Source organism: Nyctereutes procyonoides, unplaced genomic scaffold (genome assembly GCF_905146905.1).
Source record: "Nyctereutes procyonoides isolate TBG_1078 unplaced genomic scaffold, NYPRO_anot_genome, whole genome shotgun sequence".
Classification (NCBI taxonomy): Eukaryota; Metazoa; Chordata; class Mammalia; order Carnivora; family Canidae; genus Nyctereutes; species Nyctereutes procyonoides.
In genome coordinates, this window is record NW_026575125.1 from 88281507 (window position 1) to 88307594 (window position 26088).

Genomic DNA, 26088 nt, shown 5'->3' on the forward strand with positions numbered 1-26088 from the left:
GCACCTGTACTGTTTTCCTCTCAACTTAGTTCCAGAACACATAGTACCTAACACTTCTCTCTAATGGCCAAAGTTTCACATGCCTACATAAATTCATTAGTCTTTAAACAGGCTACATCAGACTATACTGCAGGAAAAGATCTGAAGATTTGAAAATGTCTTACCCCAGATATGAGAAATACTTTGCAGAAGTCCAAAACCGGCAGAATCTGTAGGAAACTGGCAGCTTCCAGTGTGTCTTGAAGGTTGTCCATGTTGAGAGAAAGCTTTGCAGTATAAATGAAATCAATAATTTTCCTTAAGCCGACTTTGCTCACACCATGAAGCTTAATGCACATTAAATCTTGTTCTTTCATTCCACCTTAAATAAAAAGACATTCAATTAAATGAGGGTGGATAATTAAGGTCAAACTCACTTCTGCTGCTAGTTAGATGCAATAAAATCAAGGAAAAGTTTTATTCTATGTAAGCATTTATGTCAGAGTTAGACTTCTGCATATTTTACAGTTAAAAGAGAGTACTTAAAAAGGAGTATCTCAAAAAAAAAATAAAAAGGAGTATCTCTATACTAATGGAAGTCGTATATAATGCAAGTGCCTCCAAAATGTTCTCCTGTCACTTCATATTTTTAGATGGATTAAAGATTGTCTTAGTGGGACCCAGAGCCTCTGGCAGAGCATTCAGATATGTACCTGTAAAAGAGAAGTTGTGAAGTAAAAGTGGATAGAAGTATGAAAAAGGTACATCCATTTCCCAAATTTAAAAAGCACTGCCTACAACCACACATGCTGGGTATATATTCCTTTTGAAACATTTCTTCTTATAAAGATACAGATCAAAAGAACTGAATTTCACTTTAGAAACAAAAACACATAAACATGTATTTTTCATATTGTTTTAATGTGGGTGCAGAATTTAGCGAGCCAACCTACCTGTGAACATAGCCTTGAAGTAATCACTAGCAGAGGCCATCATGACTCTATGCACAGGAAAGGCATCATCTGTGTCACCTGGCATCAGAGTCACGTCACAAAGCAATCCTTCAAGTCGAAGCTGGTCAAAGCCCTACAACAAGAAGATGAATTAAGCCACTAACCAAGGTTAAATGGGTAGACACATTTCTACACGCTAAAATTCTGTTTATATATTAATGTGTGTGACATATTTAGAACATAAAACCAACAGAATAATTATGCAGAAGACTAAACTTACTTGATGCATGACAATGTATAGCTAATTCACAGTAGGAAAAGAGTAGGAAAAGGTAAAATTAAGACTAATTTAGGGCATCCCAGGTGGCTCAGCGGTTTAGCACTGCCTTCAGCCCAGGGCCTGATACTGGAGACCTGGGATCGAGTCCCACGTCGGGCTCCCTGCATGGAGGCTGCTTCTCTCTCCCTATGTCTCTGCCTATCTCTCTCTCTCTCTCTCTCTCTCTCTCTCTCTCTGTGTCTCTCATGAATAAATAAATAAAATCTTAAAAAAGACTAATTTTGATTAAGAACAAATATGGAAATAGTATATACATTTACTTATTTACACAACCACTGACTTTATCTTATTTTGAAAAGAAATTACCTGTATGCTTTCATTTTCCCAAGTGCAGAATTAGGGTGATAGATAACATTGCTTTCTGTAATAATATATTAATAGTTCTTTTATAGTGCACTACTGACACACCTTGTTTTTTTCGTTTTAGTTTTGAGGTTTGTTTTCTGCTTTTGAAAAAAAAAAAGGATTTATTTACTTAGCACACACATGTGCACGGGGGTGGGGAGGGGCAGAGGGAGAGGGAGAATCTTAAGTAGGTTCCACTCACAGGGCATAGCCAATGCAGGGCTCCATCTCACATGGATCATGTGAGATCATGACCTGAGCAGAAACCAAGAGTCAGACCACCCAGGGGCCCTTAGTTTGGTTTTGTTTGTTTTTTGAGGTTTTGTTTTGTTTTTCTTTTTGAGAAAGAAAGGTATAGAGAATCTGTGCTAATTGCAAGATAGGAGTTCTTTTCTACTAACTAGATTGTTCCATATCTTTGAGAATTAGGGATTGATTGTCCAAAATATCCTTATACTTGGTACATTGCTGCTGCCTGGCCAATTATCTTTCAGGTTTCAAGTCTGGAATTTAATTATCTTTGGCAAAAAAGAGCCCAGGTAGCTCCAACATGGCACATAATTGTCCCCAAATGCCTAAAGTGCAGTGGAGAATTAAAAGGATGGCACCCACAATTCAGAGGATGGACAGAGCTCTTGTGAGAAGAGGGCCTACTGGTTAGCTCTTCCACCCTCCTATGATGATCCCAATCGATGATAAGCAGGCAGTTGTTCCTTTGGTCTATTCTTGGGAGAATGAACCATCTTAAGATGATAATAGTCTGGTAAAATGCACAAAAAGGAGACAAACTGAGGCTCAGGACTGAAGATTGTAGCAAGATTTACTCTCTAGTTTCTAAATGGTAATTATATTATTATTAGAAACCATGAAGATACTCATACAAATCACCTTCTAATATATGTTGTAATGTAATAATGTAACACAACAAAATAGCAAGCATTCCACCCCTTTCACATTTTAATGACCCCAAATAAAACTTTTATTTAAAGTTGTGTTTCACGGATTTAAGAAGCAAAAGGCATGACATATTGAAGAATGTAGTTTTAGAAATATTGATCTTTCACATATGAATAATAAAAATCTCAGTCTAAACATCTTCTCATCATAATTTTTAAATTGCTTTTTAAAGAAAATGCTTGAGTCTACAGAACTGGAACTTCAAAGAGATAATGTGATCCAGCCACTTTCTCTGTGGAAAGAGATATAAATATTTTTATTCCAAAAATATTTATACATTATACATATACTTTAAACAGGATTATATATCATATTTTTCTTTCTCTAACAGTGACTGACATATGTTTTTGTTCACAAATATCAAATCTTTCACAAATGCCTCTTTTCTTCTATAAACACAAACATTATATACCCCCACCCTTGATAGTTTCCATTTTCCATTGCTAAATGATCTCCAGCCTCTGTTATTTAGAAAAGTAAAGGTAAAAAGAGATGTCCATTTTAGGGGAATATTCTCATGCAGAAGGCAAAAAGTAGCTTTTGGAGAATTCATATATGGAGTCTGAATTGCAATAAGGGGATTGCCTTTCAAAGGGAGACAAGCATTGGGTAGCATTGAAAATGACCACTGGGAAAGGGATGGGATGGTTAAGAAATTGATTGAGATGGAGGGAGCCATCAGATAGAAGAGTTGACAGACTAGCATGTTTGCACTTAATCTATGTTCAATTTATGTTCAACTAAGTGAGTGAACAAACAACTCTGATTTTACCAAGAAGCCACCACTTGGTATTTTAAAACCACATGGTCATGTTGAGCAGAACTTTAATTTTGGGACAAGCTAACTAGAAACCAGGAACTTTGATTTGGGAAACTTCTTCTAATAATAAAACCAATGGTGCCTATAGTGCTTCTTTGTACTAAACTGTAAAGGCTATGATGAGAGAAGAGGAATTGAACCAGGGTTTAGGGAGAAAAGGTTGACTCACGAGGGCTTGGCTTTTTTCTCCCTCAGGTAAATTGCAGGTTTTTTAAAAAATTAAACATATGCTTGTTATAAAAATACAAGATATAAATTAAAAACTAAAACTCCACCACTTCTACATTCAGGAAATAACTTACTGTTAACACTTTATTATATATACTTCCAGGTCTCTTTCTATACATATGCATAATCTATCATTTGCTTGTACATATATAGGATTTTTAAAGTGGAATACTATACATATTGTGCATTTTTAAAAACCACTTTAGCACATAAAATAGACACCACTCAGTATAAACAAATCTACTTCATTTTCTTTTTAGTGGATGCATAATATTCCATCGTGGCAGCATATCATTCATTATCCATCCATTCCTCTCTGGTTGGATACTTAGGTTGTCTCTCAACTTTTGCCATTATGAGCAATGCTGTAACAGACCTCCTTGTACATATACCTACTTGTGTGAGTAGATCTGTGGGAAGTATTCATAAAAGTGGAATTGTTGATTTCAAGAACACATATTTTTAAAGTTTTAATAGCTACTGGCAAGTTAAAGCACATGGTTTGTCTTGGGAAATTGATTATACCTTGGGTACTGGCAAAAAAAATGTTAAAATACCAATGAAGTGAGATTAGGTACTGTATGCCACCTTCTTTATTTTTATTCATGAAAAATATTTCTGAATCTTCTCTAAGGTATATAGATAATTATCTGTGCAAGGCAATCATGGCTTATTCTGTCAAAGCAGTGATTGTATCCAGTCAGTTATTCTCTTCCACTAAAAACAACAAAAGCCCAAGAGACAAATATTTGCTAGCCCTTCTGTCTTTAAAATACTCCTATAAGTAAAATAAAATAAAATAAAATACTCCTATAAGTACTTTACACGGGGAACTGAGTAATGTTAGTAGGCTCCATTCCTACTCCTTATTATTATTCCTTCTTTTTCTTTTTGAATAAAGGAATAGCTAATGCTTCCTATATCATTATCTGTGTCCTTTCTCATTTTGTCCATATTCTATTAAAACTGCTTGTTTAGGTATATACTCAATCCATTAAATCTGGACAGCTCAGCTAAGACACCAGGAGCTTTTACCCTCTTCACAAATCTGATCATTTTGCTTCCCTTTGCACTATCTTTAAAAAATCCCCTACCATTCCTCGGTATAATCTGGCATCCTCAAAGAAAGGAAGCTGAAGCCCCTAGACCACTTTCTTTCTTTCTTTTTTTTTGCCCCTAGACCACTTTCAATGCAGTCTGAGTATCTTTTATTCTAAGCTTAATTTATCTACCTTTGGCAAAGTGTCTGCTTCTGTGAGGTTTTGCATTTATTTTCACTGCATATGAAGTAGTTTCCCTTTCTGTATATTTCACAACCTTTATTTTCAAATGCAGAAATGAACAATCCCACCATCCAATTCCACATTTGCCAATTTTATTCCTGATTATTGCTATCGTTATCCAAATAAGATCTGTCAATTCAGATTGTTTTCATACAGATTCTAAATATCTTGTTTGCATGCTGTTATCTGTATATCCCAGCTCTAAAGAGAAAAAAACTAGGGCAGCCCTGGTGGCTCAGTGGTTTAGCGCTGTCTGCAGCCCAGAGTGTGATCCTGGAGACCCGGGATCGAGTCCCACATCAGGCTCCCTGCATGGGGTCTGCTTCTCCCTCTGCCTGTGTCTCTGCTTCTCTCTCTCCTGTGTATTCTCATGAAAAAATAAATAAAATCTTTAAAAAAAAGAGGAAAAAAAATAAAGTTCTTTCTACAACATATTCTGTTGTAGAGAATACAGTCATTTCTCTAAACAACTTTTAGAATCTAATCTTGTGAAGAATGAATACATTCAAAGAAAAGGGGAGGTTATTCTCCTTCACAATTCTCACCTGCCATCAGTATTATTTACCTTTTGCTTTCAGTCTTATAATAAATTCTTCCCCTATTTAATACTAGAAAGACTCCCAAAGATGCCCTGATGGGGTACCTGGCTGGCTCAGTTGTCGGACTCTTGATGTCAGGGTTGTGAGTCTGAGCTCCAAGTTGGGTGTAAAGATTAAATAAAACTTTAAAAACTTAAAAAAAAGATACTCTGTACACTTAAAATGTGTCCTTTTATTACAAAATCATTTTCTTCCACAAGATTTGTACTCATTCCCCCTGTCAGGATTCTATAAAGTCTGTTGTCTATTTCCATATGCTAGTTGACCAAACACTGATACAGCTCTGCTTACACACAATTGTGCGAAGTTTCCACTGAATCTTTTAGAGTTTCTGTAAAATGGTTCCCATTGCTTTAATCTAAACTTCTTTCTGCCCCAATCCATATCTTAGTTCTCTATTTTTCTATTTCTTCTGGGCCTTGGGTTCCATTGATGCAGAGATTATGATCTGTTCTTGGTTTCTTTACTCTAATGTTTCCCTTTCCCCCTCCTATGAATCTCCCCACGTCTATTGTTTTATTTTTCTTCGTCACATACTTTTGGGGAAAAAAACACCAGGCATTAAAAAAATGCTTTTACTGTTCCCTGTATTAAACTTAACCAATGTATCAAAACTTCAAATCTTAATAAGTAAAGGGAGGTACATCTGTAATACCCTGAAGGACTGAGCCAGTTTAAATGAGTTTGAAACATTGTTAAATGGTCACATTAAAACAGAAGGGGATACACATTGACATTACACAACTACAGTATAGAAACCATATGAGCTACAAATAATTACTATCAAAAGTTGGTTAGATGTCAATAGCTTTTACATTCAACGTAATGTCATTTTGAAAAAAGCTAGATTGGTAATTTGGGGTATATTAAAAAGCAATCTGATAAGCAAATCTTTCCATTAAATTCTGCACAAGAAGTAACTTACTCGCATATTATATCAGTTTTGATCAGTATAATTTTGAAAACGATGTGGGATGAAAAGGAAATGCATCTTGAGAAGAGCAATAAAGATTATTAATGGAAAATATGTTTTATGAACAAAGATAAAAGAACTCAAGAAAAGGTTAAGGAATGGGCTTGTTCTAATCTTCAAGTAAATGTAATGTATTTGATCAAAACAATACCATATCCATGTTTTCATGATACTGTTCATTTAATTCAGAGGACAGAGAAGGAACAGATGCATGTTTAAGGCAATAGAGATATATAGACAGGATATAAAAGTTTATATTAATTTGAATTAAACACTTCCCTGACTATATAACACTGCCTGGAGTCTAGAAACTTCTAATGGCTTTCTATCAGTGTTATAACACATCACAGAAATTGAAAGATTTTTTTTGCTTTGTTTTGTTTTTTAAGATTTTAAGTAATCTCTATACCCAATGTAGGGCTCAAAACCCAACCCTGAGATCAAGGGTCACAGACTCTACCAACTGAGCCAGCCAGGTGCTCCTGGAGTTTAAAGATTGTTTTAATCTGGCCCCAGCTCAACTGTTCACAACCTTATTTGTCATTATTTCCCTAAGTACTCTGACCCACTTAAGAGGGTTGTTGTCTAGACTGGCTCATTGGTAAAAACCAGGCTTACCTCTTTTCTAATATCTTTATTTATGCCACTATTTTTCACATAGAATATCCTCCCTCCTTTAAAGCCTCGTTCAAATTTGACCTCCGTTGTAGCGCTCTCTCTAATCAAATTTCCAAAATAACCAGGTACCTTTAATTGGAGTCTCACAATTTAGCATTTAATTACATCCTACAGATTTCTGTTTTCAGCAAAGCTCAAATAACAGGGACTGGATTTACTTTACCTCTTGAAACATCTTAAAACCAAGCAAAATATATGAAAAAAATAGTTTAAAACTGGATGCAAGAGAAGAATCTGTAAAAGATGAAAAGCAAATTAGATGAGCCCCGTGATTGTTCTGGACTTTCCAAGACAGAGAGAGGTACAGGGAGTGGGAACCCAGGTGAAACCCAGCATTCTTTTCTGGTGAATGTTGAGGGAGTTAAGGCAGCTAGGTTTGTAGGGCAGAACATAGGAGAAGAGATCTGCATAGAGAGAGGGCTATGGAGACAATAAATAAATAAATAAATAAATAAATAAATAAATAAATAAATAAATAAATAAATAAATAAAAATAAAGTAAAATGAAATGAAATGAAATAAAATAAAAATAGTCTCCCTCAAGTATTCAGTTGAGTACTGATAAATGTATTTGTCTGGAGAAAGAGCCACCCAGAAGGAGCACAAGAAACATTCCAAGGCTCACCAATGACTGAGCATAATTCATTCAAACCACCAGAATGGAAACCTTATAATTTTAGAGCCTTAAGTAGAGTACACATAAGTATTTGCCTCAGTTGGGAAAAAGTCTCCCCTAGAATAAATACTGTTCTGGTGCTACCCCACAAAGCTTAAAAGCTAATGAAAAATAGGTTAACAATAGCAAAAGAATTGAGGAAGGAAATCAGAATGCAAAGTATGAACAAATTGACGATGAGTCCTCCACCCTACCCCCTATTTTCCCCCCAGTATATCCCAACCTGGAGTTAAGGTGCCATATCACCTGGAGGCAGTCATCTGGGAGCAGACAGAGAAAACTCCTAAAGCTCAGAGTGAGTAGAGAAAATCCATTTTACTTTTATTTCCCTATGCCCTTTTGAGTACCAGTCTCTAGGCAATTCCAAGGCAGTGGGAGTGGCAACACTGACAATGGGGGTGGCAAATGCCTAAACCTGAGGGAGAGGAAGCTTCCTCTTTGATCAGAGGACCTGTGATCATTTCTCTACAATAAATACCTCTCTGTATTTGGACCAGGACATGGGTTCAGTCACAGTCAGTGCATGGCAGAGCAGGATAAATAAAATCCAGCTTTCAGGCCAGAGGACCAAGAGAGGCCTAGAAAACTGGACAGTACTGGGGAGATGGCCAAGATGAAGGACCAAGAAAAAGAGATCCCAAAAAATTCCTACCATGGAATACTTCTCAACAATAAAAAGAAACAAACTACTGATACATATAACAAAATGAACGGATCTCAGAGATAATAGACAAAGTAAAAGAAACCAGTCTCAAAAGCTTCCAGACTGTATGATGCCATTTATGTAATATTCTCAAAAGGACAAAAAATACTGTGACAGAAAACAGATGAGTAGTGTCCAGGGTTCAGAGGTGGAGCTAAGTATGACCTCTAAGGGGTAACAAAAGTATGCTGGGGCAACAGAACAGTCCTGCATCAACTGTGGTGGCAATTACACAAAACAACGTATTTGTTAAAACTCATAAATGTAAAATAAAAAACAAAAAAACAACTCGTAAAAGTATAGCCCAATAAAAAAAATCCATCTTACTGTATGTTAATTAAAAAAATAAAGATGTAGAAAGATGGCAAAAGATATGCCAATTTAACACTAGTTAAAATAAAGCTGCCATGGGGGGGCACCTAGTTTGCTCAATCAGTAGAGCACGAAACTCTTGGTCTCAGGGTCATGAGTTCAAGCCCCATGTTGGGCATAAAGCTTATGTAGAAAAAAAAAAGCTGACATGACTATAATATCAGACAAAGTAGATTTCAGGGCTAAGAATATTTTTTATCAATCTGATGAAAGATCTCAGCTTCCTCCTTAAGAAGCTAGAAACAGAAGAGTAGATTAATCCCAGGGTGCCTGCGTGGTTAAGTGTCAACTCTTGATTTTGGCTCAGGTCATGATCTCAGGGTTGTGAGACTGAGCCCTACATCAGGCTCCATACTAGGAATGGAGTCTGCTCAAGATTTTCTCTCCCCCCTCTCTGCTCTTCCCCACAACATGTGAATGCAAGCTCTCTTTCTTTCCCTAAAATACATAAATAAATCTTTTTTTATAAAGAAGAGCAAATTAATTGCCAAAAGCAGGAAAATGGAAAAAATAAAGATCAGAGAGGAGATTGATAAAATGTAACACAGAAAGAGAAAAAAAACAATAAAACCAAAAAACCTGGTTCTTTGAGGAAATCCATTCATTTGATAAAACCCAGACAGATTAGGGAAATAAAGAGAAAAAAATGCAAATTACTAATACCAGGATTGAGAAAGGTGATAGTACTAGAGATTGTTTAGCTTTTAAAAGGATAATAAGTAAACATGAACAACCATATACCAATAAATTTAACAACTCCATTGAAAGGAATAAATTCCTTGAAAGACACAGCTGCTAAAGATTACTCTAGAAGATATCAATAACCTGAAGAGCTATATGTCTAACTATAAAATTAAATATTTACTGGTGAATTGTACCAAACATTAAGAGGTAATACCAATTCTACACAAAGATATCCAGAAAATTAAGAGGAGGGAACATGTCTTAACCCATTCTACAAGGCCAGCATTATCCTAATACCAAAACCAAACAAAGGTAAGAAAACTAAAACCAAAATTCCTCATGAGCATAGGTGGAAAAATTCCCAAAATTTTAGCAAATCAAATTTAATAATATGTAAGAAAGATAAGAAGGATCATGACAAAGTGAGGCTCATTCCTGCAGTGCATGGCTGCCTTAACGTTCAAAAATCAATGTAATTTGCAATATTAACAGATTAAAAAAGGAAAATGATGAGATCATCTTGATAGGTACAAAAAAAGTATTTGATAAAATCCAACATCCGTTTCTGATTAAAAACACAAAACAGGGGGAGGGGCAAGATGGCGGAAGAGTAGGGTCCCCAAATCACCTGTCCCCACCAAATTACCTAGATAACCTTCAAATCATCCTGAATATCTACGAATTCGGCCTGAGATGTAAAGAGAGACCAGCTGGAATGCTACAGTGAGCAGAGTTCGTGCTTCTATCAAGGTAGGAAGACGGGGAAAAAGAAATAAAGACACAAAAGGCCTCCGAGGGGGAGGGGCCCCGCGAGGAGCCGGGCTGAGGCCGGGGCGAGTGTCCCCAGGACAGGAGAGCCCCGTCCCGGAGGAGCAGGAGCTGCACCAACCTTCCCGGGCGGGCGGAAAGGGGCTCGCAGGGAGTTAGAGCAGGACCCAGGAGGGCGGGGATGCCCTCGGGCTCCCTGGGACACTAACAGACACCTGCGCCCCAGGAGAGTGCGCCGAGCTCCCTAAGGGCTGCAGCGCGCACGGCGGGGCCGGAGCAGCTCGGAGGGGCTCGGGCGGCGGCTCCGCGGAGGGGGCTGCGGGGCGGGAGCGCGAATCCAACAGCGCAGGCCCCGGAGCACAGGGCGCCGGGACACAGCCCAGGATCCGGCCTCCCCCGGGACAGGCAGAGGCCGGGAGGGCCCAGGACAGCAAGGACGCTCCTGCCCCGAGCTGAGCAGATCAGCGGCCCCGCCCCGGAGCCTCCAGGCCCTGCAGACAGAGAGCCAAGAGCCCCGAGCCCCGTAGTTCCTGCGGAGGCTGAATCCAGGCTTCCAGAGTTGCCATAGCAACTGCGGCTGATCCTCCTGGGGCCCCACAGGGTAAACAACCCCCGCTGAGCCCTGCAGCAGGCAGGGGCAGAGCAGCTCCCCCAAGTGCTAACACCTAAAAATCAGCGCAACAGGCCCCTCCCCCAGAAGACCAGCCTGATGGACCAATTCCAGGGGAAGTCAAGGGACTTAAAGTCTACAGAAATACTCCCCCGTGTTTTTTTTTCTTTCTTTTTTTCGTTTTTCTTTTCTTTTTGATTTCTGATTGCTTCCCCCACCCCCTTTTTTTTTCACCTTTCTTTCTTTTTCTTTCCCTTTTTCTTCTCTTCTTTCCTTTTTCTTTTCTTTTTCTTTTTTCTTTTTCTCTTTTCTTTCCTTCTCTCTCTTTCTCTCCTTTTCCAATACAACTTGTTTTTGGCCACTCCGCACTGAGCAAAATGACTAGAAGGAAAACCTCACCTCAAAAGAAAGAATCAGAAACAGCCCTCTCTCCCACAGAGCTACAAAATCTGGATTACAATTCAATGTCAGAAAGCCAATTCAGAAGCACTATTATACAGCTACTGGTGGCTCTAGAAAAAAGCATTAAGGACTCACGAGACTTCATGACTGCAGAATTTAGATCCAATCAGGCAGAAATTAAAAATCAACTGAATGAGATGCAATCCAAACTAGAAGTCCTAACGACGAGGGTTAACGAGGTGGAAGAACGAGTGAGTGACATAGAAGACAAGTTAATGGCAAAGAGGGAAACTGAGGAAAAAAGAGACAAACAATTAAAGGACCATGAAGACAGATTAAGGGAATTAAATGACACCCTAAGGAAGAAAAACCTATGTTTAATTGGGGTTCCCGAGGGCGCCGAAAGGGACAGAGGGCCAGAATATGTATTTGAACAAATCCTAGCTGAAAACTTTCCCAATCTGGGAAGGGAAACAGGCATTCAGATCCAGGAAATAGAGAGATCCCCCCCTAAAATCAATAAAAACCGTTCAACACCTCGACATCTAATAGTGAAGCTTGCAAATTCCAAAGATAAAGAGAAGATCCTTAAAGCAGCAAGAGACAAGAAGTCCCTGACTTTCATGGGGAGGAATATTAGGGTAACAGCAGACCTCTCCACAGAGACCTGGCAGGCCAGAAAGGGCTGGCAGGATATATTCAGGGTCCTAAATGAGAAAAACATGCAACCAAGAATACTTTATCCAGCAAGGCTCTCATTCAAAATGGAAGGAGAGATAAAGAGCTTCCAAGACAGGCAGGAACTGAAAGAATATGTGACCTCCAAACCAGCTCTGCAAGAAATTTTAAGGGGGACTCTTAAAATTCCCCTTTAAGAAGAAGTTCAGTGGAACAATCCACAAAAACAAGGACTAAATAGATATCATGATGACACTAAACTCATATCTGTCAATAGTAACTCTGAACGTGAACGGGCTTAATGACCCCATCAAAAGGCGCAGGGTTTCAGACTGGATAAAAAAGCAGGACCCATCTATTTGCTGTCTACAAGAGACTCATTTTAGACAGAAGGACACCTACAACCTGAAAATAAAAGGTTGGAGAACCATTTACCATTCAAATGGTTCTCAAAAGAAAGCAGGGGTAGCCATCCTTATATCAGATAAACTAAAATTCACCCCGAAGACTGTAGTGAGAGATGAAGAGGGACACTATATCATACTTAAAGGATCTATCCAACAAGAGGACTTAACAATCCTCAATATATATGCCCCGAATGTGGGAGCTGCCAAATACTTAAACGAATTATTAACCAAAGTGAAGAAATACTTAGATAATAATACACTTATACTTGGTGACTTCAATCTAGCTCTCTCTACCCTCGATAGGTCTTCTAAACACAACATCTCCAAAGAAACGAGAGCTTTAAATGATACACTGGACCAGATAGATTTCACAGATATCTACAAAACTTTACATCCAAACTCAACTGAATACACATTCTTCTCAAGTGCACATGGAACTTTTTCCAGAATAGACCACATACTGGGTCACAAATCGGGTCTGAACCGATACCAAAAGATTGGGATCGTCCCCTGCATATTCTCAGACCATAACGCCTTGAAATTAGAACTCAATCACAAGAAGAAGTTTGGAGGGACCTCAAACACGTGGAGGTTAAGGACCATCCTGCTAAAAGATAAAAGGGTCAACCAGGAAATTAAGGAAGAATTAAAAAGATTCATGGAAACTAATGAGAATGAAGATACAACTGTTCAAAATCTTTGGGATGCAGCAAAAGCAGTCCTGAGGGGGAAATACATCGCAATACAAGCATCCATTCAAAAACTGGAAAGAACTCAAATACAAAAGCTAACCTTACACATAAAGGAGCTAGAGAAGAAGCAGCAAATCGACCCGATGCCCAGCAGAAGAAGAGAGTTAATTAAAATTCGAGCAGAAATCAACGAAATTGAGACCAGAAGAACTGTGGAACAGATCAATAGAACCAGGAGTTGGTTCTTTGAAAGAATTAATAAGATAGATAAACCATTAGCCAACCTTATTAAAAAGAAGAGAGAGAAGACTCAAATTAATAAAATCATGAATGAGAAAGGAGAGATCACTACCAACACCAAGGAAATACAAACGATTTTAAAAACATATTATGAACAGCTCTACGCCAATAAATTAGGCAATCTAGAAGAAATGGACGCATTCCTGGAAAGCCACAAACTACCAAAACTGGAGCAGGAAGAAATAGAAAACCTGAACAGGCCAATAACCAGGGAGGAAATTGAAGAAGTCATCAAAAACCTCCCAAGACACAAGAGTCCAGGGCCAGATGGCTTCCCAGGGGAATTCTATCAAACGTTTAAAGAAGAAATCATACCTATTCTACTAAAGCTGTTTGGAAAGATAGAAAGAGATGGAATACTTCCATATTCATTCTATGAGGCCAGCATCACCTTAATTCCAAAACCAGACAAAGACCCCACCAAAAAGGAGAATTACAGACCAATATCCCTGATGAACATGGATGCAAAAATTCTCAACAAGATACTAGCCAATAGGATCCAACAACACATTAAGAAAATTATTCACCATGACCAAGTAGGATTTATCCCCGGGACACAAGGCTGGTTCAACACTCGTAAAACAATCAATGTGATTCATCATATCAGCAAGAGAAAAACCAAGAACCATATGATCCTCTCATTAGATGCAGAGAAAGCATTTGACAAAATACAGCATCCATTCCTGATCAAAAATCTTCAGAGTGTAGGGATAGAGGGAACTTTCCTCGATATCTTAAAAGCCATCTACGAAAAGCCCACAGCAAATATCATTCTCAATGGGGAAGCACTGGGAGCCTTTCCCCTAAGATCAGGAACCAGACAGGGATGTCCACTCTCACCACTGCTATTCAACATAGTATTGGAAGTCCTAGCCTCAGCAATCAGACAACAAAAAGACATTAAAGGCATTCAAATTGGCAAAGAAGAAGTCAAACTCTCCCTCTTCGCTGATGACATGATATTCTACGTAGAAAACACAAAAGCCTCCACCCCAAGATTGCTAGAACTCATACAGCAATTTGGTAGCGTGGCAGGATACAAAATCAATGCCCAGAAATCAATGGCATTCCTATACACTAACAATGAGACTGAAGAAAGAGAAATTAAGGAGTCAATCCCATTTACAATTGCACCCAAAAGCATAAGATACCTAGGAATAAACCTAACCAAAGAGGTAAAGGATCTATACCCTAAAAACTATAGAACACTTCTGAAAGAAATTGAGGAAGACACAAAGAGATGGAAAAATATTCCATGCTCATGGATTGGCAGAATTAATATTGTGAAAATGTCAATATTACCCAGGGCAATTTACACGTTCAATGCAATCCCTATCAAAATACCATGGACTTTCTTCAGAGACTTAGAACAAATTATTTTAAGATTTGTGTGGAATCAGAAAAGACCCCGAATAGCCAGGGGAATTTTAAAAAAGAAAACCATAGCTGGGAGCATCACAATGCCAGATTTCGGGTTTTACTACAAAGCTGTGGTCATCAAGACAGTGTGGTACTGGCACAAAAACGGACACATAGACCAATGGAACAGAATAGAGAACCCAGAAATGGACCCTGAACTTTATGGTCAACTAATATTCGACAAAGGAGGAATACGATCCACTGGAAGAAAGACAGTCTCTTCAATAAATGATGCTGGGAAAATTGGTCATCCACATGCAGAAGAATGAAACTAGACCACTCTCTTGCACCATACACAAGGATAAACTCAAAATGGATGAAAGATTTAATTATGAGACAAGACTCCATCAAAATCCTAGAGGAGAACACAGGCAACACCCTTTTTGAACTTGGCCATAGTAACTTCTTGCAAGATACATCCACGAAAGCAAAAGAAACAAAAGCAAAAATGAACTATTGGGACTTCATCAAGATAAGAAGCTTTTGCACAGCAAAGGATACAGTCAACAAAACTCAAAGACAACCTGCAGAATGGGAGAAGATATTTGCAAATAACATATCAGATAAAGGGCTAGTTTCCAAAATCTATAAAGAACTTCTTAAACTCAACACCAAAGAAACAAACAATCCAATCATGAAATGGGCAAAAGACATGAAGAGAAATCTCACAGAGGAAGACATAGACATGGCCAACATGCACGTGAGAAAATGCTCTGCATCACTTGCCATCAGGGAAATACAAATCAAAACCACAATGAGATACCACCTCACACCAGTGAGAATGGGGAAAATTAACAAGGCAGGAAACAACAAATGTTGGAGAGGATGCGGAGAAAAGGGAACCCTCTTACACTGTTGGTGGGAATGTGAACTGGTGCAGCCACTCTGGAAAACTGTGTGGAGGTTCCTCAAAGAATTAAAAATAGACCTGCCCTACGACCCAGCAATTGCACTGTTAGGGATTTACCCCAAAGATTCAGATGCAATGAAACGCCGGGACACCTGCACTCCGATGTTCCTAGCAGCCATGTCCACAATAGCCAAACTGTGGAAGGAGCCTCGGTGCCCATCGAAAGATGAATGGATAAAGAAGATGTGGTTTATGTATACAATGGAATATTACTCAGCCATTAGAAACAACAAATACCCACCATTTGCTTCAACGTGGATGGAACTGGAGGGTATTATGCTGAGTGAAGTAAGTCAATCGGAGAAGGACAAACAGTGTATGTTCTCATTCATTTGGGGAATATGAATAATAGTGAAGGGGAATATAAGGGAAGGGAGAAGAAATGTGTGGGAGATATCAGAAAGGGACACAGAACATAAAGACTTCTAACTCTGGGAAATGAACTAGGGGTGGTGGAAGGGGAGGAGGGCGGGGGTGGGGTGAATGGGTGATGGGCACGGAGGGGGACACTTGACGGGATGAGCACTGGGTGTTATTCTGTATGTTGGTAAATTGAACACCAATAAAAATTAATTTATAAAAAAAAAAAAGAACTTCTACTCGATATGGGCAGTTGTCTCAGATGGTAGTTTTCAACCTTAATTTCAGAAATTTTCTTCAAATAAACCCTGAAATAAAGAAAAGTTGCTGTTTGAAAAAAATAAAAAATAAAAAATAAAAACACAAAACAAAAGTCTCAGCAAATTGGAACAGAAAGGAACTTCCTCCAACCTATAGCTAACATCATACTTAATGGTAAAAGAAAGAATGCTTTCCCCAGTGATACAAGCAAAAAAGTAAGAATGTATATTTAACCACTTCTATTTAACAATTCTCTGGAGTTCCTGTGCAGTGCAATAAGGCAAGAAAATGAAATAAAAAGCATCAGATTGGAAAGAATGAAATAAAAGTACCTTTATTCATAGACAAAATTTTCTATATAGAAAATCCTACAAATTCTACAAAAAGGTACCTAGAATAAGTTGGTTTATCAAGGTTGTAAGATATAAGATCAATAATCATTAACAAACTGTGTTATTCTATACTAGCAATAATCAAATTGAAATTCTGTATTTAGCATATTTAACTATCAGTTGGTATGTGCCAGTCTTCTGTATTACTTCAATACATGCTCAATAACAACAAAACCTCATTCTGTCTACTAAAGGAGACAGAAAGGAAAGGTGGTAGACTCTCTTCTAACTTGTATCTTAAAGATACACACTCAATTGGAAAGTATAACAATTTATTGTACCCTATCCTGAGTACCATAAAAGTTATTCCCCCCAAATTATATATTCATTTCTCTATATTCTAGCTCCATTTAGGTAACTGAAATAAATAAATACAAATTTTCATTTTGAATAAAAACTTCAGCAATCTAGATTATTTGGGCTCTTCTTTTGTAAAACATAATTATTCTAAAATCATTATTCCTTCTTTTTTTAATTGAAGTATAATTGACACAGAATGTTACATTAGATTCAGGTGTACAATATAGTGATTTGACCAGTTTATATGTAATGCTACGTCCACCACAAGCATAGCTACCATCTGTCACCAGAGAATACTATTATAATACTATCGACTATATTCCCTATGCTGTACTTTTTATTGCCCTGACTTATTCATTACATAACTGAGAGCCTTTACCTCCCACCCCCTTCTACCCATTTTGCTTATTTCCCCAACCATCTCCCCTCTGGTAACCACTAGTTTGTTCTCTATTTATGAGTCTGTTTCTGCCTTTTGTTTGTTTGGGTTTTTGGATTGTTGGGTTTTTTAGATTTTACATTTAAGTGAAATCATATTGCATTTGTCTTTCTCTGTTGGACTTATTTCACTCAGCATAATATCCTCTAGGTCCATCCATGTTGTTACAAATGGTAAGAGCTCATCCTTTTTATGGATGGGTAATATTTCATTATATATATTATATAATGAATTTTATTCTTAATAGAAATAGAATTATACAGAAATATCTAAGTAATATATTAAATAATACATATATATTAATATATATGTATAGCTTCCACATATTCTTTGTCCATTTATCTATTATGCCTCCCTTTCTTATGTTAATACTTTATTTTTTAATATTTAAAAGTAAACTCTACCCTCAATATGGGGCTTGAATTCACAACCCTGAGATCATGAGTTGCATACTCTACTGACTGAGCCAGCCAGGTGCCCCAAGAATACATTTTAAAAATTATTTATTTATGATCATAAAGTTTTAAAATTGGATATAGTTCATCAACATAACAATAAGCAACCCAAATGTCTACCTTAGCATAAGCATTTCATAAAGTTAGCCCATTGGAAGGCAAGACAAGTTAATTTGTACAGACTCTTGGGATAATTCATTTCTTTAACACTGTATTATATAGATTGTAATTTGAGACCATAAAATGACCTTTTATTGGCTTTACAACTAAAATTGGCTAGAAAAATAGTAAATAGATAAAAATGGAGGAAAATATCAGAAGAACAATCTGTTAGGCACCAGTCTTAACATGAGAAAATGCCAATTAGGAGCCTAGACACCCACAGCAAGGAGGCATTTTGAAACTCTATAGGTATGAGTAAGCATAGCCAACAATCAAGAAATAATTTGTTTCTACCTGGGTAACATTCAACAATTAATATACACTGCCACCAGCTGAAACATGGTACTATAGCTATGGCCTACTTGTCCTAAAAAGGATGTGTCCAACTAGCAGTTAACATTTTTTCTCTGTTTGCTTGTTTGCTTTTGTTTTTTTCCAATTTTGTTAGGGGAAAGGAAGTAGGGCAGGCAGGAAGGAAGACTTTCTGCATAATTCTACTATTTCTATTAAGAATAAAATGTTTATAGGGTGCCTGGCTGGCTCAGTTGGAAGAGTATATAACTTTTTTTTTCACTTTAGTAGACTTTTTATTTCAAAGCTATTAAACATAAAGTGATACATCTTTTCTCTCTCTGTAGTTAACATGGGTAAATGTTCATTGAGTAATGTTATCTCAACTAGTTTATTGCTGACATTTATTAGTTTGTAATGTTGCATTAAGTGGTAGACTCAAGTTATGAACTAATACTTTGAGGATAGTTCATCTGTGTTTGACTTCTAGATCACTATTTATCTTGGGGTTGTGAGCTTGAGCCTCATGTTGAATGTAGAGATAACTTGAAAAAAAAAAGCTTTAAAAAAAAAAGAACAGGGGCACCGGGGTGGCTTAGTTGTTTAAAGCATCCAACTCTTGATTTTGGCTCAGGTCATGATCTCAAGATGATGAGATCGAGCCCTGCATCAGGCTGCACACTTAGCACAGAGTCTGCTTAAGATCTCTCTCTCCCTCTGCCCCTCCCCTCCTCTAAATAAATAAATAAATAAATAAATATCTTTTAAAAAGAATAAAATCTTTATTATTCACAACAAATGATCTGTTAGCCTCTGTTAATACATGTTTTTACACTTACAGTCAAAACTTAATATTTACAGACATTATATTTAAATAGCTAATACAATTTAGAGCAAGATTAGGAGAAACAAATGACAAAAACAGATTATAAAAACAAATCTACAGTCAGAAAACCTGTGTTCAAGTCCTAGTTGTTGTCACTTCCTGGCTTTGTGATCTGGGCAAGCCTCCTAACCTCCCTGAGCTTCAGTTTCCTAACTTATAAAATGGAAATGATAATTCTTGCCTTTTCTACTTCACCATATTATTTAAAGTATCAATGAGGCAAGTATATATGAAAGTAATTATAACTGTCATCCAAATTCACTGATTCTGCCAACAATACTAATAATAGTAGTGAAAAGCACTGAGTACTTCCTCTGTGCCAGGTAACGGGCTATGCTTTTTAAAGGTATTATTTCTTTTCATGAAAATGATAAATATTACAATACTAATACTAATAATGGGCACTTATCAAGCATTTGCCACATACCCCAGAGCACTAGATCACAGACACAGAGAAACAACAAGTTAGACGTTGTGAATCACACTAAGTCTTATTAACAAGGGCTAAGGGATGCCTGGGTGGCTCAGCAGTTGAGTGTCTGCCTTCAGCTCATGGCCAGATCCCAGGTCCTGGGATCAACTCCCACATCAGGTTCCCCACAGGGAGCCTGCTTTTCCCTCTGCTTGTGTCTCTGCCTCTCTCTTTCTCTGTATCTCTCATGAATAAATAAATAAAATTTTTGAAAAAAAAACACAAGTGCTAAGAGGAAGGAATAGAAGAAACCACTAACTCTGCCTGGTTCATACAAACTCTAGCTTCAAAAGGCAATTAAAGTAGCTGTCAGGGGAACAGGCCAATGGGGAGTGACTGTTTTAAGAAGTCTCACTCTGCAGGATTACCCGTCATATAACTGTAGTGGAAAGCACATGACTTTTAGGGCAAAACTAGAATTCCAGTTCTATTACTTATAATTTAAGATGGATAATTATGAATAAACAGGGATTTACTAGAAACAAAAAGTAAAAAAAGGGCATTTCAAGAACAGGAACAGGTACAAACACTTAAGTGTTTAGAGAATAGTGAAAAGTCAGAAGTCTTCCAGGTGTTTCCCTTGACCACCTGTCCTATTAACTCTACTAAGGTTAAGCAGAAGCAAAGAGCATATGACTGAAATGATAAAGGATATGGGATTGGCAAGGTAGCTACGACAAAACAGCAAGGGGCTGTAAGACCAAAGGTGCTAGGACAAAAATGCTTGCAAATCATGTTCTCATAAGGGATTTGTATCTAGAATATATAAAGAATTCTTATGACTGAATGAAAAAATACCCGAACTAGAACTTGGGAAAAGGATCTGAATAGACAGTTCCTCAAAGATGATATACAAAAGGCCAGAAGCACAAATGAAAAGATGCTCAACATCATTAGCAATCAGGGAAGTACAACCCAAAACCACAAGATAACACTTCATACCTCCTAGTACAGCTACAATTGAAAAGACAGATAATTAGTGTTGGCAAGAAAATGGTAAAATTGGAATCCTCATGCACTGTGTGTGGGAATGTAAAATGGTGCAGCCACTTGGAAAAATACTCTGGCAGTTCCTCAAAAGTTTAAGCCCAGAGTTGCTGTATGACCCAGCAATTCTACTCCTAGGTCTATATGAAAGAGAAATGAAAACATGTCCACACAGACACTTGTCCATGAAGATTCATAGTAGCATTATTGATAATAGCCAAAAAGTAGGAAAAAAAAACCAAATGTCTATCAATGGATGAATGAATTTTTTAAAAAGTGGTATATCCGTAATACAATGGAATAGTATTCAATTGTAAAAAGGAAAGAAGCACTGATACATGCTACAACATGGATGAATCCTGAAAAAATTATGCTAGGTAAAAGAAACTGGTTACAAAAGACTATATATTATGATTCCATTTGTAGGAAATGTTCAGAATAGGCAAATCTATAGAGACAGAGAGGAGATTAGTGGTGGCTTAGGTTTGACAAAAGAGTTGGAAGCAGATGTGGAGTGACTGCTAATAGATAGGAGGTTTCTTTTTGAGCAGATAAGAATGTTCTACAATGGATTGTGGTGATATATGCAAAACCCAGTGAGTATACTAAAAACCATTGAATTGTGTACTTTATATGGGTTGAATTATATAATATATGAATTATATCTCCATAAAGCTGTTATTTTTTAGGCACAAAGGTGCCAAGGAAGGGTATAAGTCAACGAATTACCATAAAATGGGACCATAAAAGAAAACAGTTGACAACCTGGGATAATAGGTGAAGCCAAAGGATGGAAGCTTTCCATGAGAAATAATTATAGCTATAGCAGTACTAAAGAAGTGAAGAAAATGAGATAATCCTTGATTTTACCAGTTACTACTTTTTAAAAAGATTTATTATTTTGAGAGAGAGAGAGCACACATGAGTGGGGGTGGGGAGGGGGGAGGGGCAGAGAGAAAAGCAGGCTCCCTGCTGAGCAGTGAGTCCAATGTGGGGCTGGATCCCAGGACCCCAGGATCATGACTGGAGCTGAAGGCTGAGGCTTAACTGACTGAGCCACCCAGGTGCCCCTATCAGTTAATACTTAAGCAAACCCTGGTTAATCTTCCTTAGTTGAGTGAAAGCAATCTATACTGCTAACTACATCATGGATTTTCTGGGGATTTGTTCTAGGTTCTAGGAATCCAAGCCTATTAGGTATCAAAATTCTTTAGGTACTTTCCTTGACAGCCTACTTTGCTAAGTAAGGCCTGTTTAACGGAGATGACTAATTTGTAAAAGTAGATCAAGCCAACCAGATGGATGCTTTATGTGGCACACCCATCACTTCAGATCAGCAACATTTCCTCTGATACTTTCCATGTTTGGCTCACGTGGAAGTAAAATAAAATGGCTATTTATTATACACCTTACTTTCCCGTATATTGTCACATTTAATTCTCACATCTCTTACCCATAGTATAGATAAGAAAACTGGCCCTAATAGGATGGAAAGCTCCCAAAGTCACATAACTAGTGGCAAAATTAGGATTCCAGGTTTGGTCTAAACTTGTGTCCTTCCCACTAGAGTTATGTAGCTGGTAATCCTGTTAAGAGTGTGACTTCTTAAAACAGTTTCTCCCCATTGGCCTGTTCCCCTGGCAGCTACTTTCAATGCCTTTTGAAGCTGGAGTTTGTGTGATTGCTAATCTGAAAACAATGATAACATTTACACATTAAACACTTCCCCAACTTGTTCCCTTGACAACCTCACACCTAAGATTAGATCCAGAAAAAAGTTCTACGTTAGTGCTTCAATTTAGAAATCTCAGTTTGTGAGAACATCATTTTCAATTGACTTTTAAAGAGAGCAAAGTTTTGCAATAGCAATATAGAGTGGCAGCTCTATGTCAGCATGGAAAATAGCACACTAACAACAAAAAGTCAGCTGATGAAAGATCACCTTTACTCCATAAGAACTCTCTAGTTACATTCACATCACTATTCCATCCAGCCTGGACCAACAAAGGTTGAACTAAAATGCAATATAGCTAAATATTGCAATACTAAAAATGCAATATAGCTAAATACCCTGCCATACTTGTTTTGTCAGCAATTATACCTATACCTATAGATTTTTAAGATTTTTACATTTAAATTCAATTTAATTAACTATAGTGTATTAGTTTCAGAGTTAGAATTTAGTGATTAATCAGTTGCATATCACACCCACTGCTCATCCCATCACCCAGTTGTTACCCCATCCCCTCACCCCCAACCCCTCCGGCAACCCTCAGTTTGTTTCCCATAGTTAAGAGAACAATATTTTTTTAATTACACAGGTTATACACAAAAATACTTCCATTGTAAAAAAAATTAAGCAGTGCAGGATTGTACAAAGCAGAAAGTTGTAAGGCAACATTCACCAGCCTCCCTAATGTTTCCAGAACTTTTCTTGTGCATTTATTCATATATATGTATATATATTCTATAGTTCCTTCTTTAAAAAAAGATTTCTTTCTTTTTTTTATTTCTTTTTTTTGATAAATTTATTTCTTTATATGAGAGACAGAGAGAGAGGGCACATGTGAGCATGAGCAGGATGGGAAGAGAGACAGGGAAAAAGAATCCCAAGCAGACTCCATGCTGAGCACAGAGCCCAATGCAGGGCTCAATCTCACAACCCTGAAATCATGACCTGAGCCAAAAGCAAGAGTTGGACGCTTGACCAACTGTGCCACCCAGGTGCCCCACATATTGTATAGTTTTTCTAACAAAAGATGGGATCATACAATATATACTGGCCTGTAACTTTAACAGCTTTATTGAGATAGAACTGACATACTATACAATTCACCTTATAGCATAGCGTTTGGTGGGTTTTTAGCACATTTGCAGATAAGGCATACAGCCATATCCAGAGTCAATTTTAGGATATTTTCATCTTCTCAAAAAGAAGCCCTGGAACCTTTAGCACCTTTGTATGCTCACATTCTCTCCAACTTGAAGCAATAACTAGTCTCCTTTCTGTACCAATGGCTTTCTGTATTCTGGCCATTCTGGATGAATGGAATCATACAAAATACAGCCTTCTGTGACTAACTTCTTCCACTTAGCATAACGTTTTTAAGGTTCACCCATGTTGTAGCATGTGCCATACTTCTTTCCTGTATATAGCTGAATAATATTCCATTGTGTACATATGCCATATTTGGCCTGTTACTTTTTTTCATTTACTATATTCTTTTCAGTCTTACACATAGACCTACATCACCCTCTTTGGTGACTGCACACTATTACATGGCTCCTATACAACATAATTTACGTAAGTTTCTCCCTGTTGATGGATATATAAACTACTTCTGCTGTTTTCCCATTAAAGCAATTAGTGTATCACCTTCATATGATATGTAGGGAGAAAGGGAGAGGCCATCATCTTTCTTGGTGGAAGAAGGACCCTGTCTCTAGAACAGTCGTTCTAAAGGTATGTTCCCTGGTCCTGCAGCATCACTGGGAACTTGTTAAAAATATATGTATCTGAGTTTGTTATTCAAAAACTCTAGGATGGGGCCCAGCATTCACTGTTTAACAAGCCTTTCTCCTTGTGATTCTGATTTGCACTAAAATTTGAGGACCATTGTCCTAAATCTGGATCACTGCATTAAAGTGGCTTCCATTATTTAGTTTAAAGTACATTTTGAAAATTAGCAGGAACACACACACTGGCTTTAACACATGACTATGTGCATGGAGAGAGTAGATGTATCATGGAGGAGTGAGTCTCCTTTTCCTTAGAGAGATTATTTTAATATAACAAAAAAGCCTCTTCCTCTCAGACTTTTCCTATCTGCTTGACCGCTCATTCTCTTTTCCCATAGCCTTGAATACCCAACAATTAAACCATTTACATAGCACTGAGATGCCAGGAAATGGAAAGCTTCTCCTATTCTCTTACTCTGCTATACTATACTGCACAACAAACACTGTATACTACATACTGCTTTACTATAATGGTCATTAACTGGGAATATGCATGAAATTCACCTGGGGAGATTTCTCTGAAAAACACATTTAGAAAAATTTATTTTCTTTATCTTACTAGAGAGGACACTGATATAATTTGACTTTGTCTAGAAGACATTGATTATCATCTAGTAGTATATTGTTTCTAATTTAGCAATGCCCAAAGAGGTCAGGGAGTATTCACAACTGCCAGTTGTACTTGGACTGCTTATTCTTATGCTAACTAGCTCCATGTTGCAGTTTTTGATGGTTTTGGGGGGCTTTCTACTGTGTTTCTGTCCTCTCCTTTGAGGTCAGTTATCACACATCCATTAGTGTGTTTGCATCCCGCCATCCTTATCCATCCTCCCACACCTACAACTGGCAATGTGAGTTGAGACAACAAATAAATACGATCTTCAGAACTATGATAAAGGTGACAGTAAAACAGGTCATTAGTTAGGACCTACAAAATTTAGCCTAGGGACTTTGTTATATTTATGTTGGCTGAGACAAAATGGAAAGTCAATGTTGCCAGCAGAACATTCTGCAAGTAAGTGGCCAAAGCAAGACCTCCTTCATACAAACAAAATAAATAATGAACTCTGGGGATTTTTTTTTTAAACATCAGAAAAGTATGTAGTTTTCCCCTCAAGTTTCTTCTCTGATGTTTGCTTGGTCTTTTTTAAATTAATAAGCTTAATTCTTTAGAGCAGTTCTAGGTTCATAGAAAAATGGAACAAAAAGCACAGAGGGTTTCCATATGCACCCTGTCCACATACATGCACGCTCCTTGTGCCCCCACCCCCACTATTGACATCCCCTATGACAAACACTGTAGAGGTAGTTTTAAAATCCATTTCAATATTACAAAAGGGACAGCTGAGATTACCTGTAACACCACAGAACTGTGGGTATTGCTGGTAAAGATGCGTGTGGTTCCTGCCTTGGAAGACTGCAGATGGGATGAGAGACCCATTTCGCTGCTTCCAAGGGACAATTTCATGTGTTGGTCTTCCTCTTCCACTAGAGATCTGAAAATTTTTATAAACCAGAAGGAAAGGGAAATTTAAAGTTGATATATAATTCACAATAAGGACATTATGTACATTATTTACAGAAATAATCAGTCACTAGTGCCAATCATTTGACTATGGAATATCCTGAATTTTGTTTCACTGTACTTTAGGCTGATAAACCTATATATACATAAACCTATATTTATGACTATATATAACTATATATAGTTTTATATATGTGTGTGTGTGTGTGTGTGTGTGTTAAAAAGTTAAAAAACTTTTCAAGGTCAGAAAAGATCAATTAGAA

General features: G+C 37.5%; 1 protein-coding gene across 7 annotated transcripts in view; it reads right to left on the minus strand.

Annotated features, from left to right (window-relative positions):
* KLHL13 (kelch like family member 13) overlaps window positions 1-26088 on the minus strand; it is a 207388-nt gene that overhangs the window by 22447 nt on the left and 158853 nt on the right. For 6 of the 7 annotated variants that reach the window (XM_055337360.1, XM_055337363.1, XM_055337359.1 and 3 more), the window contains 3 exons: window positions 25655-25796; window positions 933-1065; window positions 165-361 (listed from right to left, as the gene is read on the minus strand). In XM_055337360.1, coding sequence (XP_055193335.1) covers window positions 165-361; window positions 933-1065; window positions 25655-25796 — 472 coding nt within the window. The remainder of the gene's footprint in view (window positions 1-164; window positions 362-932; window positions 1066-25654; window positions 25797-26088) is intronic. The other variant, XM_055337365.1, reaches the window with a different exon arrangement.